The following is an 18,681-nucleotide window of genomic DNA, read 5'->3' as shown; positions in this document are numbered from 1 at the left end:
TGGGTCAGGCAAACCTGCATTCAAATACTGGGACTGTAGGACCTGTGGCAAGTCCTTTGACCCACAATCCTCTGACCCACAGAGGATTCAATCCCAGTGGGTCAATCCCTCTGACCCACAGCTCTCTGTCTGTAAAACGGATATTTAAAAGACCTGCTTTTCAGGATTATAGTGAGGTTAAAGGATAACTTCTGAGGAAGAATCTGGAACAGGACTGATACTAAAGCTGAAACTCCAATACTTTGGCCACCTCATGCAACGAGTTGACTCACTGGAAAAGAGTCTGATGCTAGGAGGGATTGGAGGTGGGAGGAGACGGGGACGACAGAGAATGAGATGGCTGGATGGCATCACCGACTCAATGGACATGAGTTTGAGTGAGCTCCAGGAGTTGGTGATGGACAGGGAGGCCTGGCATGCTGTGATTCATGGGGTCGCAAAGAGTTGGACACGACTGAGCGACTGAACTGAACTGAAGATGTGAAAAAATGAACACTAGTCCTTTTCCCTTCATTCCTGCACATGAACAAGCCCCGTTGAGGGAGGCCAGCAGGTCACTCAGCAGTTCTAAGGTCACAGAACCCCAAGACTGCAGAGTAGATAGGGGTCTGGGGGTCTCTCCCTTGATCCGGGAGGGTGGGTCATCTACACTGTCTTTGGGCCGGGCCCTCTCCTTCAGCATTCCCGATCCATGACTTTTCAGCCTCAGCTTATATACTTCCACAGACAGGGATCTCATGACCACTTTTTGGAACAGGCTGGATAGCTCTAATTGTTAAAACGGGCTTCATCCGCCTCCTCGTAGTTTCCACCCACCAGTCAGAGCTCTCTCTACAGGGCCTCAGAAAATCCCTAGAGTCCAGAGTTTTCTCATCAGCACTCCTGAGATTTGAAGCAGCATCTGGGGAGTGAGTGGAAGTGAGGACAGAAGAGCCAGCAGGGGGAGGGCTTGCTCAGAGAGGACCAGGATGGGGGAGGGAGGCCTGTGGCTTTGCATACCCCACTAGGAGTCAGCTTCAGTCTGGTGGCTCCTCTCCCCTAATCCTGCTTGGGGCTCGGTTCTGGCTGCTTCTGTCAGTGGGGATCAAGTAGAGGGGGTGCTCCAGAAACCAGCCTGGAGGACAGGCCCAGACCAGAAATGCCGGGGGCCCCCTGCCTGGCTCCCAAACTGGTCCCACTGGTGCGGAGCCTCTGAAGGCAGGCGGGCCGCTGCAAAACTGACTCCTCCACTTCCTCTCCTCTCCCCGAGCCGCCCGCCCTCCGCCCGCCCCCACTGCCTGGCGCCCGCCTGCCTGGAGACTGTTTTTCCCCTGGCTGGCGCACACCATCCATCCCGCGGGGTTCAGCCTCTTTTCTGGAGTTAAACTTTTCGGAAGACCCCAACAGCCCCAGGCCCTGCCGGTCTCTCCTGGGCAGAAGAAGCAAAGCGGCAGGGAGAGGGCGTGGGCTGGTCCCCACCAGGGTCTCTGATGTTCTTGCGCCACTTGGAGAGCCCTGCCCCTCGGAGGCCAAAGCTATCGGTGCCTGCAGCAGATCCCAGGTAAGGAAGGGGAGCACACAGGGCCACTCCGGGTCTACCAGGAGGGACTTTCCTGGGAGCCAGGCCCCTCACTGAGCCCCCTCCTCCCACTCCCCAGGCACCTGTTTCCTGTCCTGACTGCTGTTGTTGGAGGTCCCATCCGGGCCTGGATATGACACTCCCAGGCCTGGGGCCCAAGGGCAGTATTCTCAGGGGCAGTGTTCTCTCCTCTGCACACCACCCACCAGTGTTGTGATTTTTGAACCCAGGGGAGCATATTAGAGGCCGTTAAGTCAAGAGGAGGAGCAGGGGGAGGGGGCTGCCTTTAACCAGATCATCCCCAGCAATACCGTAAACTCTTGTTTCCCGGGGAGTTAGACTGGAGCTCCAGAACCGCCGGAGACAGTGAGTTAGGGAAGACAGATCTCTTCTCCTTCCCCACCTGGCAACCCACGTGGCACCCAGCTCTGCCCCAGCCCATCAGGCAGTCTTGGCAGGAACCAGGAGGGACAGTAGTCCAGAGAGGAGACACAGAAGGAAATACTGGCAAGACCCCTCACCTCTGTTTGCTGCCCACGCCCCACCTCCCATCTCTCCACTCCCCAGCTGCCTCTGGCCTGCGGACTTTCGTTTTTCATCCTGGGATAGAAAGAACAGGGGCCACACCCGTGCTGTGTGGGCGGAGCCTGGGAAGGGAGCTGAGGCAGAATAGGGCTGAAGCCCGAGGCCACGGCCATTTCCTGGCAGGCTGCCAGCACTGCTGCTACCCAGACCGAGAGCAAGCTCGCGAGACAGCCTGCCTTCGGAGGCTCCACTGTCTCTCGGGCATGGCCAAGCCTTAGGTTTCATCAAGGCCTCCTGTTGCTGGCTGGCTGGGCGGTCCCAGGCCTGGGGACCTGGGTGGAACATGGCTGCTGGACAAAGAAAGGGGAATGGGTGGGGAAGGGGAGGCTTGCCAGGGCTCTTGTGGATGGGCACAGAGCAGGGGCAGTAGGAAACCAGGAAATAGCGCGCTTGCTTAGCTTGACCCTCCGTTGTCCACTTCCCAAGCCTCCTTAGGTCACGCTCAAAAGTCCCGCCCAGGCATGTCCAAGTTTGAATAGCTTTGAGCAAAGCGCTTATCCTCTGGAGGCCTTAGTTTCCTGATCTTTGCCCCGCAAAGAATTAACGTTCCCCCCCTACCCGCCCCTCGCCATCGACCTCCCCTCTGAGAGGAGCCTTCAGGACTGGACAGGGTGAGATGGAGGGTGTCATACATGGGACAGTTGTCAGGCACGGTTTATTCCCTTTCTTTCCCTCCAGCATTCCTAAGAGGAGGGCAAGGGCCAAATGATTTACCCTCTTTTCACAGATGAGGACACTGAAGTTCAGAGAAAAGTCATGAAGTATGTTGAGAGCCAGGATCTCCTAAACTGGTCCAGAGCCTACTGTCTCTAAAATGAAAAGGCTCTTATGAACTCCAGGGAGGCTGCACCAGCCTCACCACGGACTGGAGACACCTTCCTCCACGCCAGCCCATAATGCAGGGTCCAGCCCAAGTCCCTCATCCACCGGACACCCACTCCAGCTTTCATACCCATGGGCTAGACACCCGAGGACACAGCCTCCAAACTGTCCTAGGTCCCCCAGCACAGTAGTAAGTACCTGGAATCCCAAAGGGAAATCCAGTCAATATCCCACATTCCCCAAAGCCACAGGGCCATTCCTAGCCCCCACCTCAAGGGAAGCTTATGGGGATGACAAGAACCTAAGTGTGAGGCAGACAGCCCTGAGCTTGAATCTCAGCTCTGCACTCATGTATGAGCCGGGCAGGCAGTCACCCTGAGGAAGCCTCCACCTTCTCAACCGTGCACTGGGCTATCGAAGCTCAGTGCAGGACCGTGATGATGGGCAATGAGGGATGCAAAATGCCTGACACACAGTAGGAGCTCAGTGAACAGTGGCTACCCTCCTTCCACCCAGGCCCTGGGGCTCCCGGAGTCTCCTTTGTTTCTCACCAGCCTGACTTCACAAGAGCCCCTTGGTCCCTAGTTTCAGAGGCAAATACTGATTTGTCATCTACTGCCCCACAGGAAGCACCCAACTGGCCACTACAGGGGATGAAATGGCAAGACTGTGTCCTGCCTTCTGGTGCCCACTAGCCTGCAAGCCCTCGTAGTCCCACCTGGAGCCATCATCCCAATCTCCTCCTACCTCCACCCTTGCCGTTGGTCCCCCAGCTGACCCATCACCATGGCAGCCCTGATCGCAGAGAACTTCCGCTTCCTGTCACTCTTCTTCAAGAGCAAGGATGTGATGATTTTCAACGGGCTGGTGGCACTTGGCACGGTGGGCAGCCAGGAGCTGTTCACCGTGGTGGCTTTCCACTGCCCTTGCTCACCAGCCCGGAACTACCTGTATGGGCTGGCAGCCATTGGGGTGCCCGCCCTGGCGCTCTTCCTCATTGGTGTCATCCTCAACAACCACACCTGGAACCTGGTTGCTGAGTGCCAGTACCGGAGGACCAAGAACTGCTCAGCTGCCCCCAACTTCCTCCTCCTGAGCTCCATCGTGGGCCGCGCAGCCGTGGCCCCCGTCACCTGGTCTGTCATCTCCCTGCTGCGTGGCGAGGCCTACGTCTGTGCTCTCAGTGAGTTCGTGAACCCCTATTCGCTCACGGTTGGAGAAAGGAGCTTCCCACTAGCCCATGCCACAGAAATCCTGGCCAGGTTCCCATGCGGGGAGGGCCCTGCCAACCTGTCAGTCTTCCGGGAGGAGGTCAGCCGCAGACTCAAGTACGAGTCCCAGGTAAGACTATACCAAGAGAAGCTCCTCTTTTCTCCCCTACCTGATGGTGAGTGGGCAGGTAACGGCTCAGGGTTAACCCTGGAGTTGGTCCTCCAGGGCTGAGCTCTCCAGAAAATCACTAGATTATTAGCCTCAGACATCAGAGCTGGGTATCATGGGTTAGTGATTTGTGGGGCAAGGGTCAACGCCATCCCAAATTATAGAGTTTTAAACATTAAAGGAATTTTCTTCTTGCTCAGTCTGAGCCTGATACCTGTCACAGATTAAGCCCCTCGCTCCAGCCAGATTGAGCACAAACCCCTGCCGTCTTATGAAACTTTTGCTGTTGGCCGTGAGCTGGTAGTGGACGATGGCTGGCTCAGGAGATGAGCATGTTCCTATCCCAGGAAAAGCCACGGCCCAGCAGAGTCAGCCTCAGACATTGCTGACAGAAGAGGAGTCCCTTGAGACAGGAGGGGTGTCCAGTCAGAAAGCAGCAGCTGCCGCGACAATCCTAGCCTCAGCCTCCGCTTAGTTCTGAAGGAGCAGAGTTGGTCAGAGAGAGGAGGCAAAGGCAAAGAGCTGGGCAGGAGCAGAAAAACAGCTTGTGTTAACTTAAAAGAAGCAGGGTGTGAGAAACAGGCAGAAAAGAGCAGTTTTCTTCTTTGGGGGTCACACTGCATGGCATGTGGGGTTTTAGTTCCCTGACCAGGGACTGAACCCGTGCAATGGAAGTGCGGAGTCTTAATCACTGGACCACCAGGGAAGACCTGAGCACAGATTTTCTAAAGGTACATAAGTAATACAAGTAGAAAAGCAGGGCTGGAGACAGCACCAAAGGAGATGGAAGATGGTAGAGAGAGAAAATGTATTTGATGCTCAAATGCCCACAGATCTCTGTCCACGCTTAAATGGGAAACAAAGATGACCTTGACTGTCCTAGTCCTCACCAGGCTCACGGCCACACGAGACAAACACAGGAGTGATTTCAAAGAGGCTAAGTCTAAACACAGAGAAGGTGTGAGCTTCAGGGAGTGAGGGCAAAGCGGAGGAAACAGAAGGGCCTGCTGCCCTTAGAGGAACAGAATCTGAGGCCAGGGAAGTGACAGAGCCAGCTGGTTCCACCCAGCCCACACCCTCTGACCAGCTCCTGCCACTTCTTCCTGGGGCAGGTGGGGGTCCAGGCAGCTCCCTGCCTGCCCTGAACCCTGCCCCTTCTCTGGCCAGCTCTTTGGGTGGCTGCTTATCGGCGTGGTGGCCATCCTGGTGTTCCTGACCAAATGCCTCAAGCACTACTGCTCACCACTCAGCTACCGCCAGGAGGCCTACTGGGCGCAGTACCGTGCCAACGAGGACCAGCTGTTCCAGCGCACGGCCGAGGTGCACTCGCGGGTGCTGGCTGCCAACAACGTGCGCCGCTTCTTCGGCTTTGTGGCGCTCAACAAGGACGACGAGGAGCTGGTTGCGAAGTTCCCGGTGGAAGGCACACAGCCGCGGCCTCTCTGGAACGCCATCACCGGCGTCTATCTGTACCGTGAGAATCAGGGCCTCCCACTCTACAGCCGCCTGCACAAGTGGGCCCAGGGTGTGGTGGGCAACGGCATGGCCCCGGACCACGTGGAGATGTCCCTGCTTGCCTCCTGAGGGTCCCGTTCCCACACTCTGGGCCAATTACAGTATTTGGTCCCAAACTGAACCCCACTGCTTGCTCACACCAGCATCAGAGGGGACTTCTCGTTTTCGGCTGTGCGTGGCTGTGGGAGCTTAGTTCTCTGACCCAAGGCTGAACCCTCGCCCTCTGTAATGAAGGTGCAGGGTCCCAACCACTGAATTCCCCATTTTTCTTAAACCATAGCTTTCGGGGGAAACAGGCCAGGAGAGAAATGAACACAAAGTAAAACTGGGATATGGATGTGAGAGCTGGGAAACGAGGTGGGCTCTGGCAGGAAGGCCCTCAGACCTAAGAAGTCCCCTTTCCTGTTGCCACCAGCCACTTGGTCAACAGCTTTGGAGAAAAGACCCTTTCCCAGAACTGGTCCCTCATGAACTCTGATGTGGAGGATGACCTCTGACGAGAGGGACCCAGTCCTACCAGTGTGGGAAGCCCTGGCCAGCAGTCAGGTGACGATGAAACTCACCAGCAGGCTCTGCGTGCAGAAAGCTATGCAGTTCATTTGTGGAACTGCACATGGACATCTGGCTGAGTGTGCACAGCTGGGAAGCAGCCTTCTGGCGCATGCCTCCAGCTTTAATTTATACACATTTTTGATAAAGTTTGTCTTAGTACAAAGGACTGGCTTGGTGTCTGCATGACTAGATGGGTCATGCCACAGCACGCTGGAGGTCATGATGCTGTGTGCTAAGTTGCTTCAGTTATGTCCGACTCTTTGCGACACCATGGACTGCAGCCCGCCAGCCTCCTCTGTCCATGGGGGTTCTCCAGGCGAGAATACCGGAGTGGGTTAGCTTATCCCTTATCCAGGGGATCTTCTCGATCCAGGAATCAAGCTGGGGTCTCCGGCATTGTAGGTGGATTCTTTACCAGCTGAGTTACTGGGGGGCAGGCCTAACTCCCAGACCTGGGGAGGGGAGAGGACAGAGGCCCTGGGCAAGACTGAAACGGGTGGGAGGGAGGGCTGGGGGTCAGGGGAGGCAGAGGCAGGTGCTCCCACTCGCGGGAAGGCCCTGGGGCTGATGATCTAACTGGGTTCAGTCATCTGATTTGATCTGGGCAACAGATGGAGCCTGGCCTTTCTTAAAGGGAAGCTCGGCTTAGACATCAGGAGTCAGCAGACCCGGCCCCTGTGCTCAGCTGGGTAGTCCAGCTCTCATAACCCAGAGCTGACAAGTGGGAACCAGGCCAGCCCTGCGTGGCCTCCCTCCCATGCCGGCCCTGCCTGAGCACTTCGAGGGCCTCTGATGCGCTCTCCCTTGTCCCTGTCCCACTCTCTGGCATGGGACTCGGTCATTTCCCATGGAAAAGCTCCCCAGCTCTCAAGACATTTAGTGCTCTGCCCAAGGAAGCTTTCAATTCCCTTAAGACCAAGACAAAAATGAACTGGCTTCAACCAGCTGGGTCTGGGCTGGCCTCTTAATTCAGGAACACGGGATTATTACTTATCTAAGGAGGCAGAGACAGTCTTTCTGGGAAATTTACAGGGAGGTGGGGGTGTAGCGGGCCCATCACATCCCTTCTCCCTCGGGCCCCAAGGAACAAGTGAGTCAATGCCCCCTGCCCAGCAAGCTCTCCTCAGGGGAGCGACAGGGAAAGAGAGAATCTGTGTAGTCTCCCAAGGTCACACAGCACGTCAATCTAGGTCCTCAATGAGCCTCACAAGTGCCAGGCTCCGTGGCAGCACATAACATACATGCTCTCACTCAGTCCATAACATCCTTCAAGTAGGATTTTTTAACCCCATTTCACAAACGAGGCACCCAGTTCAGAGAGGTTGGGTAATCTGGCCCTACTGGCTCTGGGAGGAGACATCACCAGATGGTTTGAGCTGATACCTGTTACCTTCGTCTCAGGCACTCAGGTCCCTGAATTTCCCTTCTGGGCTCTGCTTCTCCTCCTGTCCAAGCCTCACAGCCTCCACCAAGGGGCACAAGGTACCATGGAGCTGAGGTGGAGGCAAGGTCCAGAGATCCCGTAATCTAGAAGGGTATGGCCTGCTCCCAGGACCCTTCTGATCACCCCACCCACACCCCCGGCTGGACCAAGAGCCCGCCAGGGCCACAGGGTTGTGGGGAGTCGGGCCTCCATTCCTGCTCCCAGGGACCTCCCACGAATGAGACTCTCAGGTTCCCTGGGGACCCAGAAGCCTGCTGCCTGCAACCACTGAGCAGCCCCCGAAAAGGAAAAAGATGACACAGATTGGTTTTTAAGACAAGCAAAAAGGAATTATAAGAAATTTCAAATTCTTTATCTTGACAGGATTACCCCAAGGATGCTGCAGAAAATGCAGCACTTAAGTAGAGTCCTCAGGCAACACAGTTTCTCAACTGCCCAGGCACCTGAGGGTCAGCCAGGCTGTCACAGTGTCCTGGAGCCAGCCGGGCCCTAGTCGTCCATCATGGAGCTCTTGGCCTCTACGTATTCCAGGGCCTTTGCCTTTACTGCCTGCACATCCTTCTCCGAGCCGTGTTGCTTCTCATAGTCCAGGTAGCGCTTGAAGAAGAATTTCATTCGCTTGGGGGCCAGGCTCAGGTGAATGACCCGCTCGAAGATGTCCCTGGGAGGGAGAGCAGATGGCGTTTGCCTCTTGGTCGCTGGCCACATGACTCCTGGCTGACCTTCACTCACTGCTCTCAGGTTCCGGAGCACTCCCACTTCTACCTTTATTTTTGTTCCTATTATAAACTGTCACGTCCACGGACAGAGAGAACACCACCCTTGCTTTATAGAGGAGCAGACTGAGATGTTACAGGACCAAGTGCCCTGAAGGCACACAGTGAATCAGGACAGAGCTAGTGGGATGGGACAGCCAGTGAGGTGTGGATCTGTGAGGACAGCTCTGCTTAAAAGTCACTGAGAGGCGTGGGCGAGGCACCAACTCTCTGGACCTCAGTCCAGCCATCTCTAATCCTCCCTGTCTTGGGAGGATGCTGGTGGTGATTGGTGAGATCATGCCTGTGAACACTCTCTACAATGAGAGCCAGGCTCAGCATTAATTATGAGGAAAACCCAGTCTCCTGACTCCCAGGCCTGGGCCAGCCTACTTCCCAGCTGAGGTTCCAGCAGACCGGTGGCTGGCCCCCGAGGTAGAGAAAGAAATTGGAAATGTGAATGCCACAGAACCTGCTGTGTCATGTCAAAGTTGTTTTTCCAGACAGAGTACGAGAACTGGGGTGCTGGGAGCTGCTGTGCAGCTTAAACTCCTCTGAGTGGTCAATGCCCGCCCCCCACCCCACCACAGAGAATGAGGCCTCAGCTCATCCTCCCCTCTCACCGGGCTTCCTTCTGGCTGCCATGCTTGATGGTCATGTCGATGTAAACCGACCAGACATCTGTGCGCTTTGGGTAGATGCTCAGTGTCCTCTCAAACATGGCTCTGGCGCGTTCTGCATCCCCCAGCTGGAACTCAAGCTGGGCAAACTTGGCGATCAGATCCACGTCTGCAGGGAGAGGACGGCTCAGACCCAGCAAGCAGAGAGACGCCCTCATCACAACACACGATACCACGGGCACCATCTGATGCCTGATCCCCTGCCCTTGGGTCCTGAGACCCAGGGGGTGACAAGAGGGATGTAGGGGCGGGTTGAGGGCGAAATACACAGCTGGGCCCTGCTCTATGACTCCCAACAGCAGACATTCTACTCTCTGGGCCCAGAAGGTTATGGGGACAGGAGGCAGGCTGTGGGGCAGGCAGGCACAGGTGAAACAAGTGACGCTAACCCCTGTTTTGTTCCTCAACCTCTGGAGTTTAGCATTTAGAATGCAACACGAGCACATGTTCACGAGGATATAATCAACAGAGAGCAAGCGATGTACCCTTCAGAAGGCTTCCCTAAACCAGCCCTTGGATGAGAAGACCCCCATGCCCCGCCCAGATTCAGGGCGTCTGCTGTGCTCAGGATCTGGGTGGGTGGAAGGGACGAGCACTCACGCTCTTTCTTAGGCAGGCACTCGAGGGCTCGCTGCATCACACGGTGACTGGCCTCCGCCTTTCCCCTCCGCAGAAGGAAGGCGCCGTATTTGACCCAGACAGCTTTCTCCTGCCTGAAACGCTTCAGCATCCGGTTGTAGAGTTCGCCAGCTTCCTGTGGGAAGAATGATGTAAGCTGAGACAGCAGGTGAGGGCAGAGGGGGCAAGGACAGAGACAGACGGCTACGCTTGTGGGAAGCTAGTCCTGGGGTCAGGGGCTCCCTCAATGTCCAGGCCCCGATCCACGTATGTGAGGGGAAAGGGCAGGCACCCAGGACGAGGAGAGCAGCATGTGCTGGGGAGTCTCCCTCCTAATCCCACGATGAAGGCGAGGGAAGACGGAAAGGGGCGACTGCGCTGTATCACCTCCTGCCTGTGACCCCTCTGTTGGTGGCTCAAGGGTGGGGGAAACGATTCTCCCACCTGAAAGATGAGCAAGCCTGGGGCAGGACTGGGCCCAGAGGCGGGAGTTTCCCCCCTCCCCGAGACGTCCCTGCTGCCTCAGGGACTTCCAGGAGCTTGTCTCTGAGCGGCTGAGGCCCCTCTGGAAGCCGGCTGCCTGGCCCAGACCCCTACCTGGAATTTCTCTGACTTGGTGTAAATGTCAGCCAGATGGAGAAAGACCTTGAGAGGCTCGTTGTACTGCACGGCCCGCTCGAAGACCTTGGTCAGTGACTCCTGGGAGCCATACATGTTTTCTAGGTTCAGCAGGGCCACCCACACATTCAGCTTCTCCTGCTCCTCTCTGGAGGGAGAACAATCAACACATGGGTCCATCCTCTCAGCCCCATGAGCCCCACTCCCGAGTGGGGGGCTGTAACTGCGTCCCCCTCCCCAGGCTCCAGCCATGTCCCCAGCCCCCACCCCCATGAGCCGTCACCGAGAGCCCCCACCCCCACTGCAGCTCACACGGAAGCAGGCACCCCGACCCACGGCTACGGGCTCTGAGGCTCCCCTGGCTTCTGCTACCACTCCTGGGAAAGAAATCTACCAAATCTCAAACTGACCTGAGGTCTGGGCTGGACGGGGCAGAACCTGTGGTCTGAATCTCCCCTCAAACTAGGATAACAATGCAAAGGAGCACCATCCCTCTTCACTAGCTTTTGGGAAACCTGCTAGAACCTCAGCCTGGAACATGGTCACCACCTGGATATTCACCCAGGTAAGTGGAGAGGCAAGGTTTTCCTCTTCTACTTTTCTTCAAGTGGGGCACCTAAAGTGTAGGGACTCAGGGAAATGTGACTCCAGCTCTCTCAGTGAAGAGGACCATGAAATATAAATGAGCAGATCTATGTCACAGCCAGCCCACCTCTGAGAGAAAGCCTGTGAACCCACGGGCCCTGGTGGCAGTTGCCCCAACTGCCGCTGGCCTGCGGAGGAGACACGGTCCTCCCTGAGCAAAGACGGGGCCCAAAGCAGGAGGGCGGGGCTAGAACCTGAAGGAGATGGTCTTGAGCGCCCTCTCGGCCACGGCCCGGGCCTTCTCGATCTCCGTGGCCTGCAGGTGGAAGGCCATGTACTGCAGCCACAGGAGGGAGCTGCTGGGTGAGCTCAGCACCAGTCGGTCGAAGTCCTCGGCCGACTCCGGCTGTCGCCCAGGATCCATCAGCGCCTCCTCGATGCGGGACAGCTCCTTCTCTGCCTTCTGCTTCTCCAGCTCCCTCTCCTTCTTGCTTTTCTTCTTCTGCTGTGGAATGCAGAGCAGCAGGTCAGTCATCTGCTCCTCAGACCCGGAGAGGTCTGCAGTGGAAGCCAGGAGCCAGCAGGGCAGTCCCCGGCTCGGCAAAGACTCCCCGCCTGGGACAGACCCACCCGCCAGAAGAGACACCGAGGCTAGGGCAGAGCACGGGAGTCCAAGGGTCCCTGCGAAAGAGGTGATGCCCTGGAAGATACAGCACCGTGGCTTGCTCTGGCTTCTCATCCTCCTCGCTGTCCGAGCTCTCTCTGTGAGGTGGCAACGCTGGGGTCAGGGTGTCCAGACCCACATCCCAAACGAAGCCCGAAGACAGCTGCAGCCGGGGCGCTTCTGCAGGCCTGGTCAGCTTCTCCTGAGGGTCAAAGGTGTGCGTGAGGCCAGCACTGGGCCAGAGGCCCCTGCTCCCCAGCCCTTTCCCACTGGAGGAGGAGGGGCTCCCACCGTGCCCAGAAACCTAGAGGTCTAGAGGTCTAGACCAGGCTACACCCTGGTCCACTGGGGAAACTTCCAGGAGTGATGAAAAGCTTTCTTTGTAAATAAGTAAATTTAAGTAATAATTTTTTAAAAAGCCACATATGCATACACACATTAATGCTAGGGCAGAGGTATGGCAACCGTTCTGAGGGTGGCAGGGAAGCCCTTTCACACCCGTCCTCGGTGTGGGCCTCATTTCTCACAGGAAGACACGGGCTCAGAAAGGCTAAAAGCCTTTCTTTACTGGCTCTCCCACCTCCTGACTAATTTAATTTAGCTCCACTTAATAAATGTGGATTAGAATTGACTTTTAAGCCCACTCAACGGTTAAGCAGGGGCCCTGTCCTTAGGACCTGATGACCAACTGAGAAAACTAGCCTTGCCACCTTTTCCTATTTTACAGAAAATGAGGACAAGAAAGGGGTGCTGATGACAGCCCAGTCCTCAGGCAGGAGACCAGGGGCTTTCCTCCTGGAGCAGCCCTCCTCCCCAACCCCGCCGCCCCTCACCTTGGGCAACACGCTCGTCTCTTCTTCCTCTTCTCCTTCTCGGTAATACACTTCCACACCACTGTCGTCCTCCTCGGACAGGGCAGCTTTCTTCTGCTTCTTGTTCCCGATTTCCTGGGGTGACAGGCAGGGACGATGCTGAGCCTCACTTCTCTCCACGGCCCAGGGGGTGCTTGATCCCTGCCCTCCCAGCAGCACCCAGTGTCCCACCCAAACTCAGTTGCTCTCAGTCCAAGAGGCTGAGGCAAGGCAGCTGCTGGTGGCTTCTGAAAGGCTCGCCTTCTCACGTGAGGGGAGGCCATCTTCCCGAGGGCCCCACCTGCTCACTGCTGGACTCAGGGTGCGGCCGCTTGTCCATCTTCTTTGCCTGGGGCTTCTGGGGCTCTTTCTTAGCCTTGCTGGGTGGCTGCACCCCCTCCTGCCCCTTCCCATTTCTCTTCTCTTTCTGTTTTTGCTGCTTCTTCTCTTTTGCTTTTCCTTCGTGGTCTCTCTCCGCTGCCTCTGTTTCCCTCCCCTCTTGCTTTGGAGGTGGCTGTCCCAGGGGGGCAGAAAGCGCGTCCTGCTTTCCAGTGTTGTCGGGGAGGAGTGACAGCTCCACCAGGCTCTCCCGATGGTTCAGGCTACGACAGGACGACAGGGAGAGTGGATGACGAGGACAACACGGTACAATGGGTCCTGCCCCACCTGCCCTGGAATCCATTCAGTCTCTTAGGAATGACCCACACATCGTACGACACTTAGCAGGAAAATACAGAGTGTGGCTGTGCTGCCCCTTCCTCCGGCCCCAGTTACAGGTGCTGTGCAAAGAAAAGTCTACACACCTGCTTTCAGGAGCTGAGGCAGAAGGCGCCAAACAAAGGGATTTCATGGACCACATTTACCATTACCTAGGGCATGATGCGGAGAAGGCAATGGCAAGCCACTCCAGTACTATTGCCTAGAAAATCCCATGGATGGAGGAGCCTGGTAGGCTGCAGTCCGTGGGGTCGCTAAGGGTCGGACACGACTGAGCGACTTCACTTTCACACATTGGAGAAGGAAATGGCAACCCACTCCAGTGTTCTTGCCTGGAGAATCCCAGGGATGGGGGAGCCTAGTGGGCTTCCGTCTATGGGGTCACACAGAGTCGGACACGACTGAAGTGACTTAGCAGCAGCAGCAGCAGCAGGCCATGATGTTTAAAATTTACCTCTCAATCTCCTCCCAGAGTTCCCAGAGAAAGGGGTAAGAGACAGAGAAGGCACCCACCGTAGGACCTTGGCTGTGAGCAGCTTCCCCTCAGGGAGGTGTCTGTCATAAGGAGCCTTCTTGGACTGGTTGTGCTGGGAGACGTGCGGGTATTGGGCCAAACCCGTAACTGAGGGGCCAAGGCTGACAGAAAAGAGAAAAGCGTCCCATGGTCGTAAACATGGCAACGGAGTCCCAGCCAAGCTAGTGCCCGCACCCTCCCAGAGACCCAAGTGGGACAAGGATTTACAACAGACCCAAGGTTCTTGGCATTCAACTAAGACAGCTTTGTAGACTGGAAAAACCATCCAGCATAATGAAGATATAATTGAAAGGTATTTTTCACCCCATATCAGAGCATCACAACACACAACTCAAAAGCTGCTAGAAAGACAGAAGAAAATAAGAAAACATAACAACAGCAGGGGAGACTGCAACGTCTGGTGCCGGGAGTTCACGGAACACTTACAAATCGTAACATGCCACATTCTTTGTCCAAAACACCAAACAGAAGAATAATTTAAAACTTTTTTTAAAAGTATGAAAAGACTGGGCATTTAAAACACGGTGGGAACTCAGAGTCTCCTTCCTTCAGAGACGGTGACTGAGGGAGCAGTGGGGGCCAACCAGGACAGGGTTAGGGTTCGGGCTCCTGGAGGACACTCGGGGCTGGCCCACGTCCCAGGCTCTACCTCACTCACCCTACGAACACGCCGGACGGCTGCACGGACTTCACGAAGCCCCTCAGGAGCTGCCCTTCCTCAAGGTCCTGGATGGAGTTAATCTCTGGATCTGTTATTTTGCTTTTCGTCTCTGGGTTCGTCCTAAAGGAATGAAAGGTTCACACACACCTCTACCCGCTGTGCCCACCCTCACCCCAACTCTCCCGTGATAATGTGCTCAGTCGCTCAGTCACGTCAGACTATTTGCAGCCCATGGGCTGTAGCCCACTAGGCTCCTCTGTCCATGGAATCTCCCAGACAAGAATACTGGAGCTGCTTGCCATTTCCTACTCCAGGGGATCTTCCCCACCCAGGGATCAGGCTCACATCTGCTGCATCTCCCTCACTGGCAGGAGGACTCTTGACCACTGCGCTGCCTGGGAAGACCTCCTGTGGTAACAACTCTCTGTAAGAATGTGACTCTGGACCTGTCAGTAGGACATCACCTGAAGAGCCCAGCCCACGTTCTCCTGAAGTCCTGGCAGCTCTGGACAGCACTAATAGTAACAGGGAGAGGATGAGCAAGCCAGAGGGAGGCCAAGCCTCATAAGCGTCCATTTCAAACCATGGCTTCAGGGCAACCCACTGGACAGCACCCGCCCCTGCTGTAACCCTGGGGCCACATCACCTCCCTGCACCAGGACCACCAACAGGCAAGCCCAAGCCCCACTCTGGATGTCTGCACCTTTCCCTGGGAAACAAGAGTCTGAGCAGACAGGTTCTTCTACAGTTAGAATGTCCCCAGCTTTTCTGGAGAAAAACAGGGCCGGGCATAAAGGAGGTGAGCAGTGAGGCAAGCTGGGAGGCCCAAAGCCCTGTCAGATCCACGCAGCCTCTCCTCAGTCCTCTGGGAGGTTCTTCCCCGATTCTTGTCCCAATGACAGACACTCACCTGGACGATCTCAGTGACAAAGTCAATACAGGGCTCGCAGCGGACAGGACGTAACACCTAGAACGGGAGCAGAGGAGAAGGCAATGCAGACCCCAGCACCTTGGGAGACGGGAGAGGGCCTCAGCTTCCTCTCACAAGGCTGACAGACGAGAGTGAGGGCTCTGCTCTTCACCCTGCTGACCACCTGCTGAGGGACTCGGCTCAAGGCCCTTCTTTGGACCTCAGTGTACTAGTCCATCAAGTAAAAGCAGCGCTACCTGCTCTTCTCACCCAAGAACGGTGCTGGCAGGAGGAAACTAGAGGACATGCAAGCCCTCTGGAAGGCATACAGAGCCATGTGGGAACACTCAGGAGATGAGACCTGCCCCGTGTCAGGGGTTGGGAGGGTTTGATCTTGTGAAGAGACTCACCCAGGGAACCATGGCAGGGACGGCCCAGGACCACTGCAGATTCACAGTTCAGAGGCAGCCCCCCCGAGTGAGACCTAAGTGGGGAAGGCTTCTCGGGGGAAAGTAGGGAAGGAGGGTTTACTCTTGCTAAGGGGCTTCCACACTCACATCACAGAAAATGGCAAGTAATAGCCTAAAGTCACAGGGTAGAGAATCTTATCAGGAGGAAGGGTCTCAGCAACAATACAGCCCAAATCCTCCCACAATGGCATCTGTTTCCCACCAGGGCATCATGGCCCTTAACACAGGGAAGGACCTGAAGGGATTGTCTGCCTTTAGGGAGTTAACTTATCATCCACATTTGAGAATCAAGGAACTACAACTGAACACTACTTATATGCTTAACTGTAAGGTTATTTTTTTAAAAAAATTTGCTAAAAATAAATCACATCCGTATTTCGTAAGCCTAAAGAAAATAGATGATTCTGGATTTCTCTGTGACATTCTTCTTCTCCTAGGCCCTGGGCATTTTTGTGCTGCTGAGCTCTGGCAAGTGGTTGAGAATGAAGGCAGGTGCTGGTGGCTGGGACACTCGAGATGGGAAAGAGCAGTTACTGCGTTCCAGTCTCAGCCTCCAGAAGGCGCCTGCTCCATTACTGGATAATTGTGTATGACTGTCAGAAAAGTATGTATTGTACCAAGCTGAAATATGCCTCTCTCCAATGCCAGTTTATTCAGGCTATAAAACGGTTTCAAAACTCTGAGGCAGGTTCATTTCTGTGCATCCAAAATAGTTAATAAAGCAACTTGACCAAGCAAAGCATAGAACAAATGTAAACAGCCAATAACCATGAAAAATGACCAGTAAGAGAAATTCAAATTAAATTAAGAGATCAATCTTGGCCTATTCAGTGGCAAAGATTAAAAATTAAGAATATCCAGTGTTAGATAAAATTAAGTCCCAGTGTCAAGATTTCCCTGGTGGTCCAGTGGTTAAAACTCTGTGCTCCCAATGCAGGGAACATGGTTTTGATCCCTAGTTGGGGAAATAAGATCCCACATGCCACACAGAGCAGACAGAAAAAAAAATACCCAGTGTTGACAGAGATGTGAAAAATGAACAGATACATTAACTGTTAATAGAGATAAAATTTAGGACAGTGCTTTTGGAAGACACTTTGGCAAGATGTATAACATTATTTAACCCATCAATTTTACTTCTAGAAATTTATTTCACACACACACTTGCACTAGCATCCAAACATACGTGCAAATATATTCACTTCAACATTACTGTCCATCAACAGAATTATTTACATAAACTGTGATTTTAAAAAAACACATAATGCAATTCAAAAAACAATGATAAAAGTAAGGTAAAACAAGGAAGGTTTTGAAATACTAGCATAGGAGAAAAAGTGCATGAGTCACTGCTATGAAGAAAAAGCAAGTTGCAGAACAGTATAGAAAATTAAATTCTACTATTACATAAGGGAAAATTATAACTACATATATTAGAGTCTTGAAGCAAAAGTGATGGAGAAACAGAGGAGCAACAGCAATGTTCAGTTTCCATTTTAGATACTATTTTTTTTTTCTGGTACAAAACCACACACCTATAATTTCAAAAACTCAAAACCCGCAAAATCCCCACCAATCCCACAGATAGTGGGAAAAGGAAAAGAATCCAGCCTACCTAACAATCTGCTGTGGGGCGAAGTCTTCCAGGTGCGTCTCTGAGTAGGAATCACTCACATGAAACATACTGACTCTTCCAATCCTCCCGAAGGGGAAGGAGACGGTCAGCCCCTCCCTAGGAGTCACCTTTACCACACGGCCCATGGCCACTTCCCCCTTCTTGAGCTTGTGAGGACCTGGCAGGAGAATGAACCAGATTCAGGGAAGAAGAAGTGAGCCAAGAAAGCAGCTGAGACAGTGGCCAACCAGAGGCTGGGTGGGAGGTGAAGGTGTCTGGACTCAGGGTGTCCAGAATGCGTGGACCAGAATGATCACACAGACCCAGACCACTGTACCGTGTGGTCAAGGATGCCAGGGCCAAGTGTTGGACAACCCTTTCTGAGAGACCTAAGAAAAACAACTGGAGGTAAAGGTGTCTCAGACACGGGCCACAGAGCAAAGCCCCAGGAGAAAAGCTGTTCCAAGGACACAGTCTCTGCACTAGACTTTCTAAGGATCCCGACATCCACGGCATCCTTCAACCTGGGCGATGACTAAGACCTTCTCCCACCCCTTCCCACCCCTTCCCTCCCTTGACCAGGTCCCACTTCATCACCACACCTATGAGTGAAAGACACAAGAAGGCCTTGGAGGAATCTGCTGGGCCAACCACAGTGGCCTTCAGGGCCTGGCCAATCTGGAACTTCTTATCTGGATGTTTCAGAACCTGGAAGGACAAAAAATTTCCTTTGATGTTTGGAGAAAGGCCTGTCATTTATCTAAAACCACAGTACAGTAAGTATCCCCCATGGGACGGATCCCTGTCCCCACTGTGAGCACACACCAAGGATTAACTCGAGCTCAGGGAGCTGGGGTTTCCTCTCCAGGCATCTCAGGCACACTGACCTTGAAGCTAAGAGAAGTGAGCAACAAGGGAATTCTCCCTCGGATGTCTGGAGCAATTTCCACCTCGAGCCATTTCTTAACCATGTTGTACTGGGAGGGAAAAAAAACAAGAGGAGAAATGGAATGGGGCAGATACAAGCATCTCTTCTTTTCTTTTTACTAAAACAGACACTCCTAAAATCACACAGCTGAAAGGACCCTAATCCTACATTTTCCCCAAGTAACAGGAACTCACCCCTACAGCCCAATGCCCCTGCCC

The 18,681-nt window shown here is 54.3% G+C and overlaps 2 protein-coding genes across 3 annotated transcripts in view; one reads left to right on the top strand and one right to left on the bottom strand.

Moving 5' to 3' along the window:
- The first annotated feature begins 1,082 nt into the window (after positions 1 to 1,082).
- Positions 1,083 to 6,578, top strand: CALHM2 (calcium homeostasis modulator family member 2). The gene is made up of 3 exons (XM_055424734.2): positions 1,083 to 1,540; positions 3,592 to 4,306; positions 5,513 to 6,578. The coding sequence occupies exons 2-3, from the start codon at positions 3,752 to 3,754 to the stop codon at positions 5,927 to 5,929; spliced, it is 972 nt and encodes a 323-aa protein (XP_055280709.1). The 5' UTR covers positions 1,083 to 1,540; positions 3,592 to 3,751; the 3' UTR covers positions 5,930 to 6,578.
- Positions 6,579 to 8,220: 1,642 nt separating this feature from the next.
- PDCD11 (programmed cell death 11) overlaps positions 8,221 to 18,681 on the bottom strand; it is a 42,619-nt gene continuing 32,158 nt past the window's right edge. The window contains exons 23-36 of one of the 2 annotated variants that reach the window (XM_055424735.2): positions 18,423 to 18,512; positions 18,138 to 18,243; positions 17,536 to 17,713; positions 15,451 to 15,507; positions 14,538 to 14,660; positions 13,858 to 13,980; positions 12,929 to 13,229; positions 12,610 to 12,723; positions 11,829 to 11,978; positions 11,367 to 11,617; positions 10,507 to 10,675; positions 9,892 to 10,045; positions 9,235 to 9,400; positions 8,221 to 8,517 (exon numbers count right to left, since the gene is read on the bottom strand). In XM_055424735.2, the coding sequence (XP_055280710.2) occupies positions 8,346 to 8,517; positions 9,235 to 9,400; positions 9,892 to 10,045; positions 10,507 to 10,675; positions 11,367 to 11,617; positions 11,829 to 11,978; positions 12,610 to 12,723; positions 12,929 to 13,229; positions 13,858 to 13,980; positions 14,538 to 14,660; positions 15,451 to 15,507; positions 17,536 to 17,713; positions 18,138 to 18,243; positions 18,423 to 18,512 (2,154 nt within the window). In that variant the 3' untranslated portion in view covers positions 8,221 to 8,345. The remainder of the gene's footprint in view (positions 8,518 to 9,234; positions 9,401 to 9,891; positions 10,046 to 10,506; positions 10,676 to 11,366; positions 11,618 to 11,828; positions 11,979 to 12,609; positions 12,724 to 12,928; positions 13,230 to 13,857; positions 13,981 to 14,537; positions 14,661 to 15,450; positions 15,508 to 17,535; positions 17,714 to 18,137; positions 18,244 to 18,422; positions 18,513 to 18,681) is intronic. The other variant, XM_055424736.2, reaches the window with a different exon arrangement.

Source organism: Moschus berezovskii, chromosome 12, assembly GCF_049115385.1.
Source record: "Moschus berezovskii isolate FMDL1 chromosome 12, NW_MosBer_1.0, whole genome shotgun sequence".
NCBI classification, from domain to species: domain Eukaryota; kingdom Metazoa; phylum Chordata; class Mammalia; order Artiodactyla; family Moschidae; genus Moschus; species Moschus berezovskii.
The sequence above is the reverse complement of the archived record's forward strand: the minus strand, read 5'-3'. Positions and strand labels throughout refer to the sequence as shown.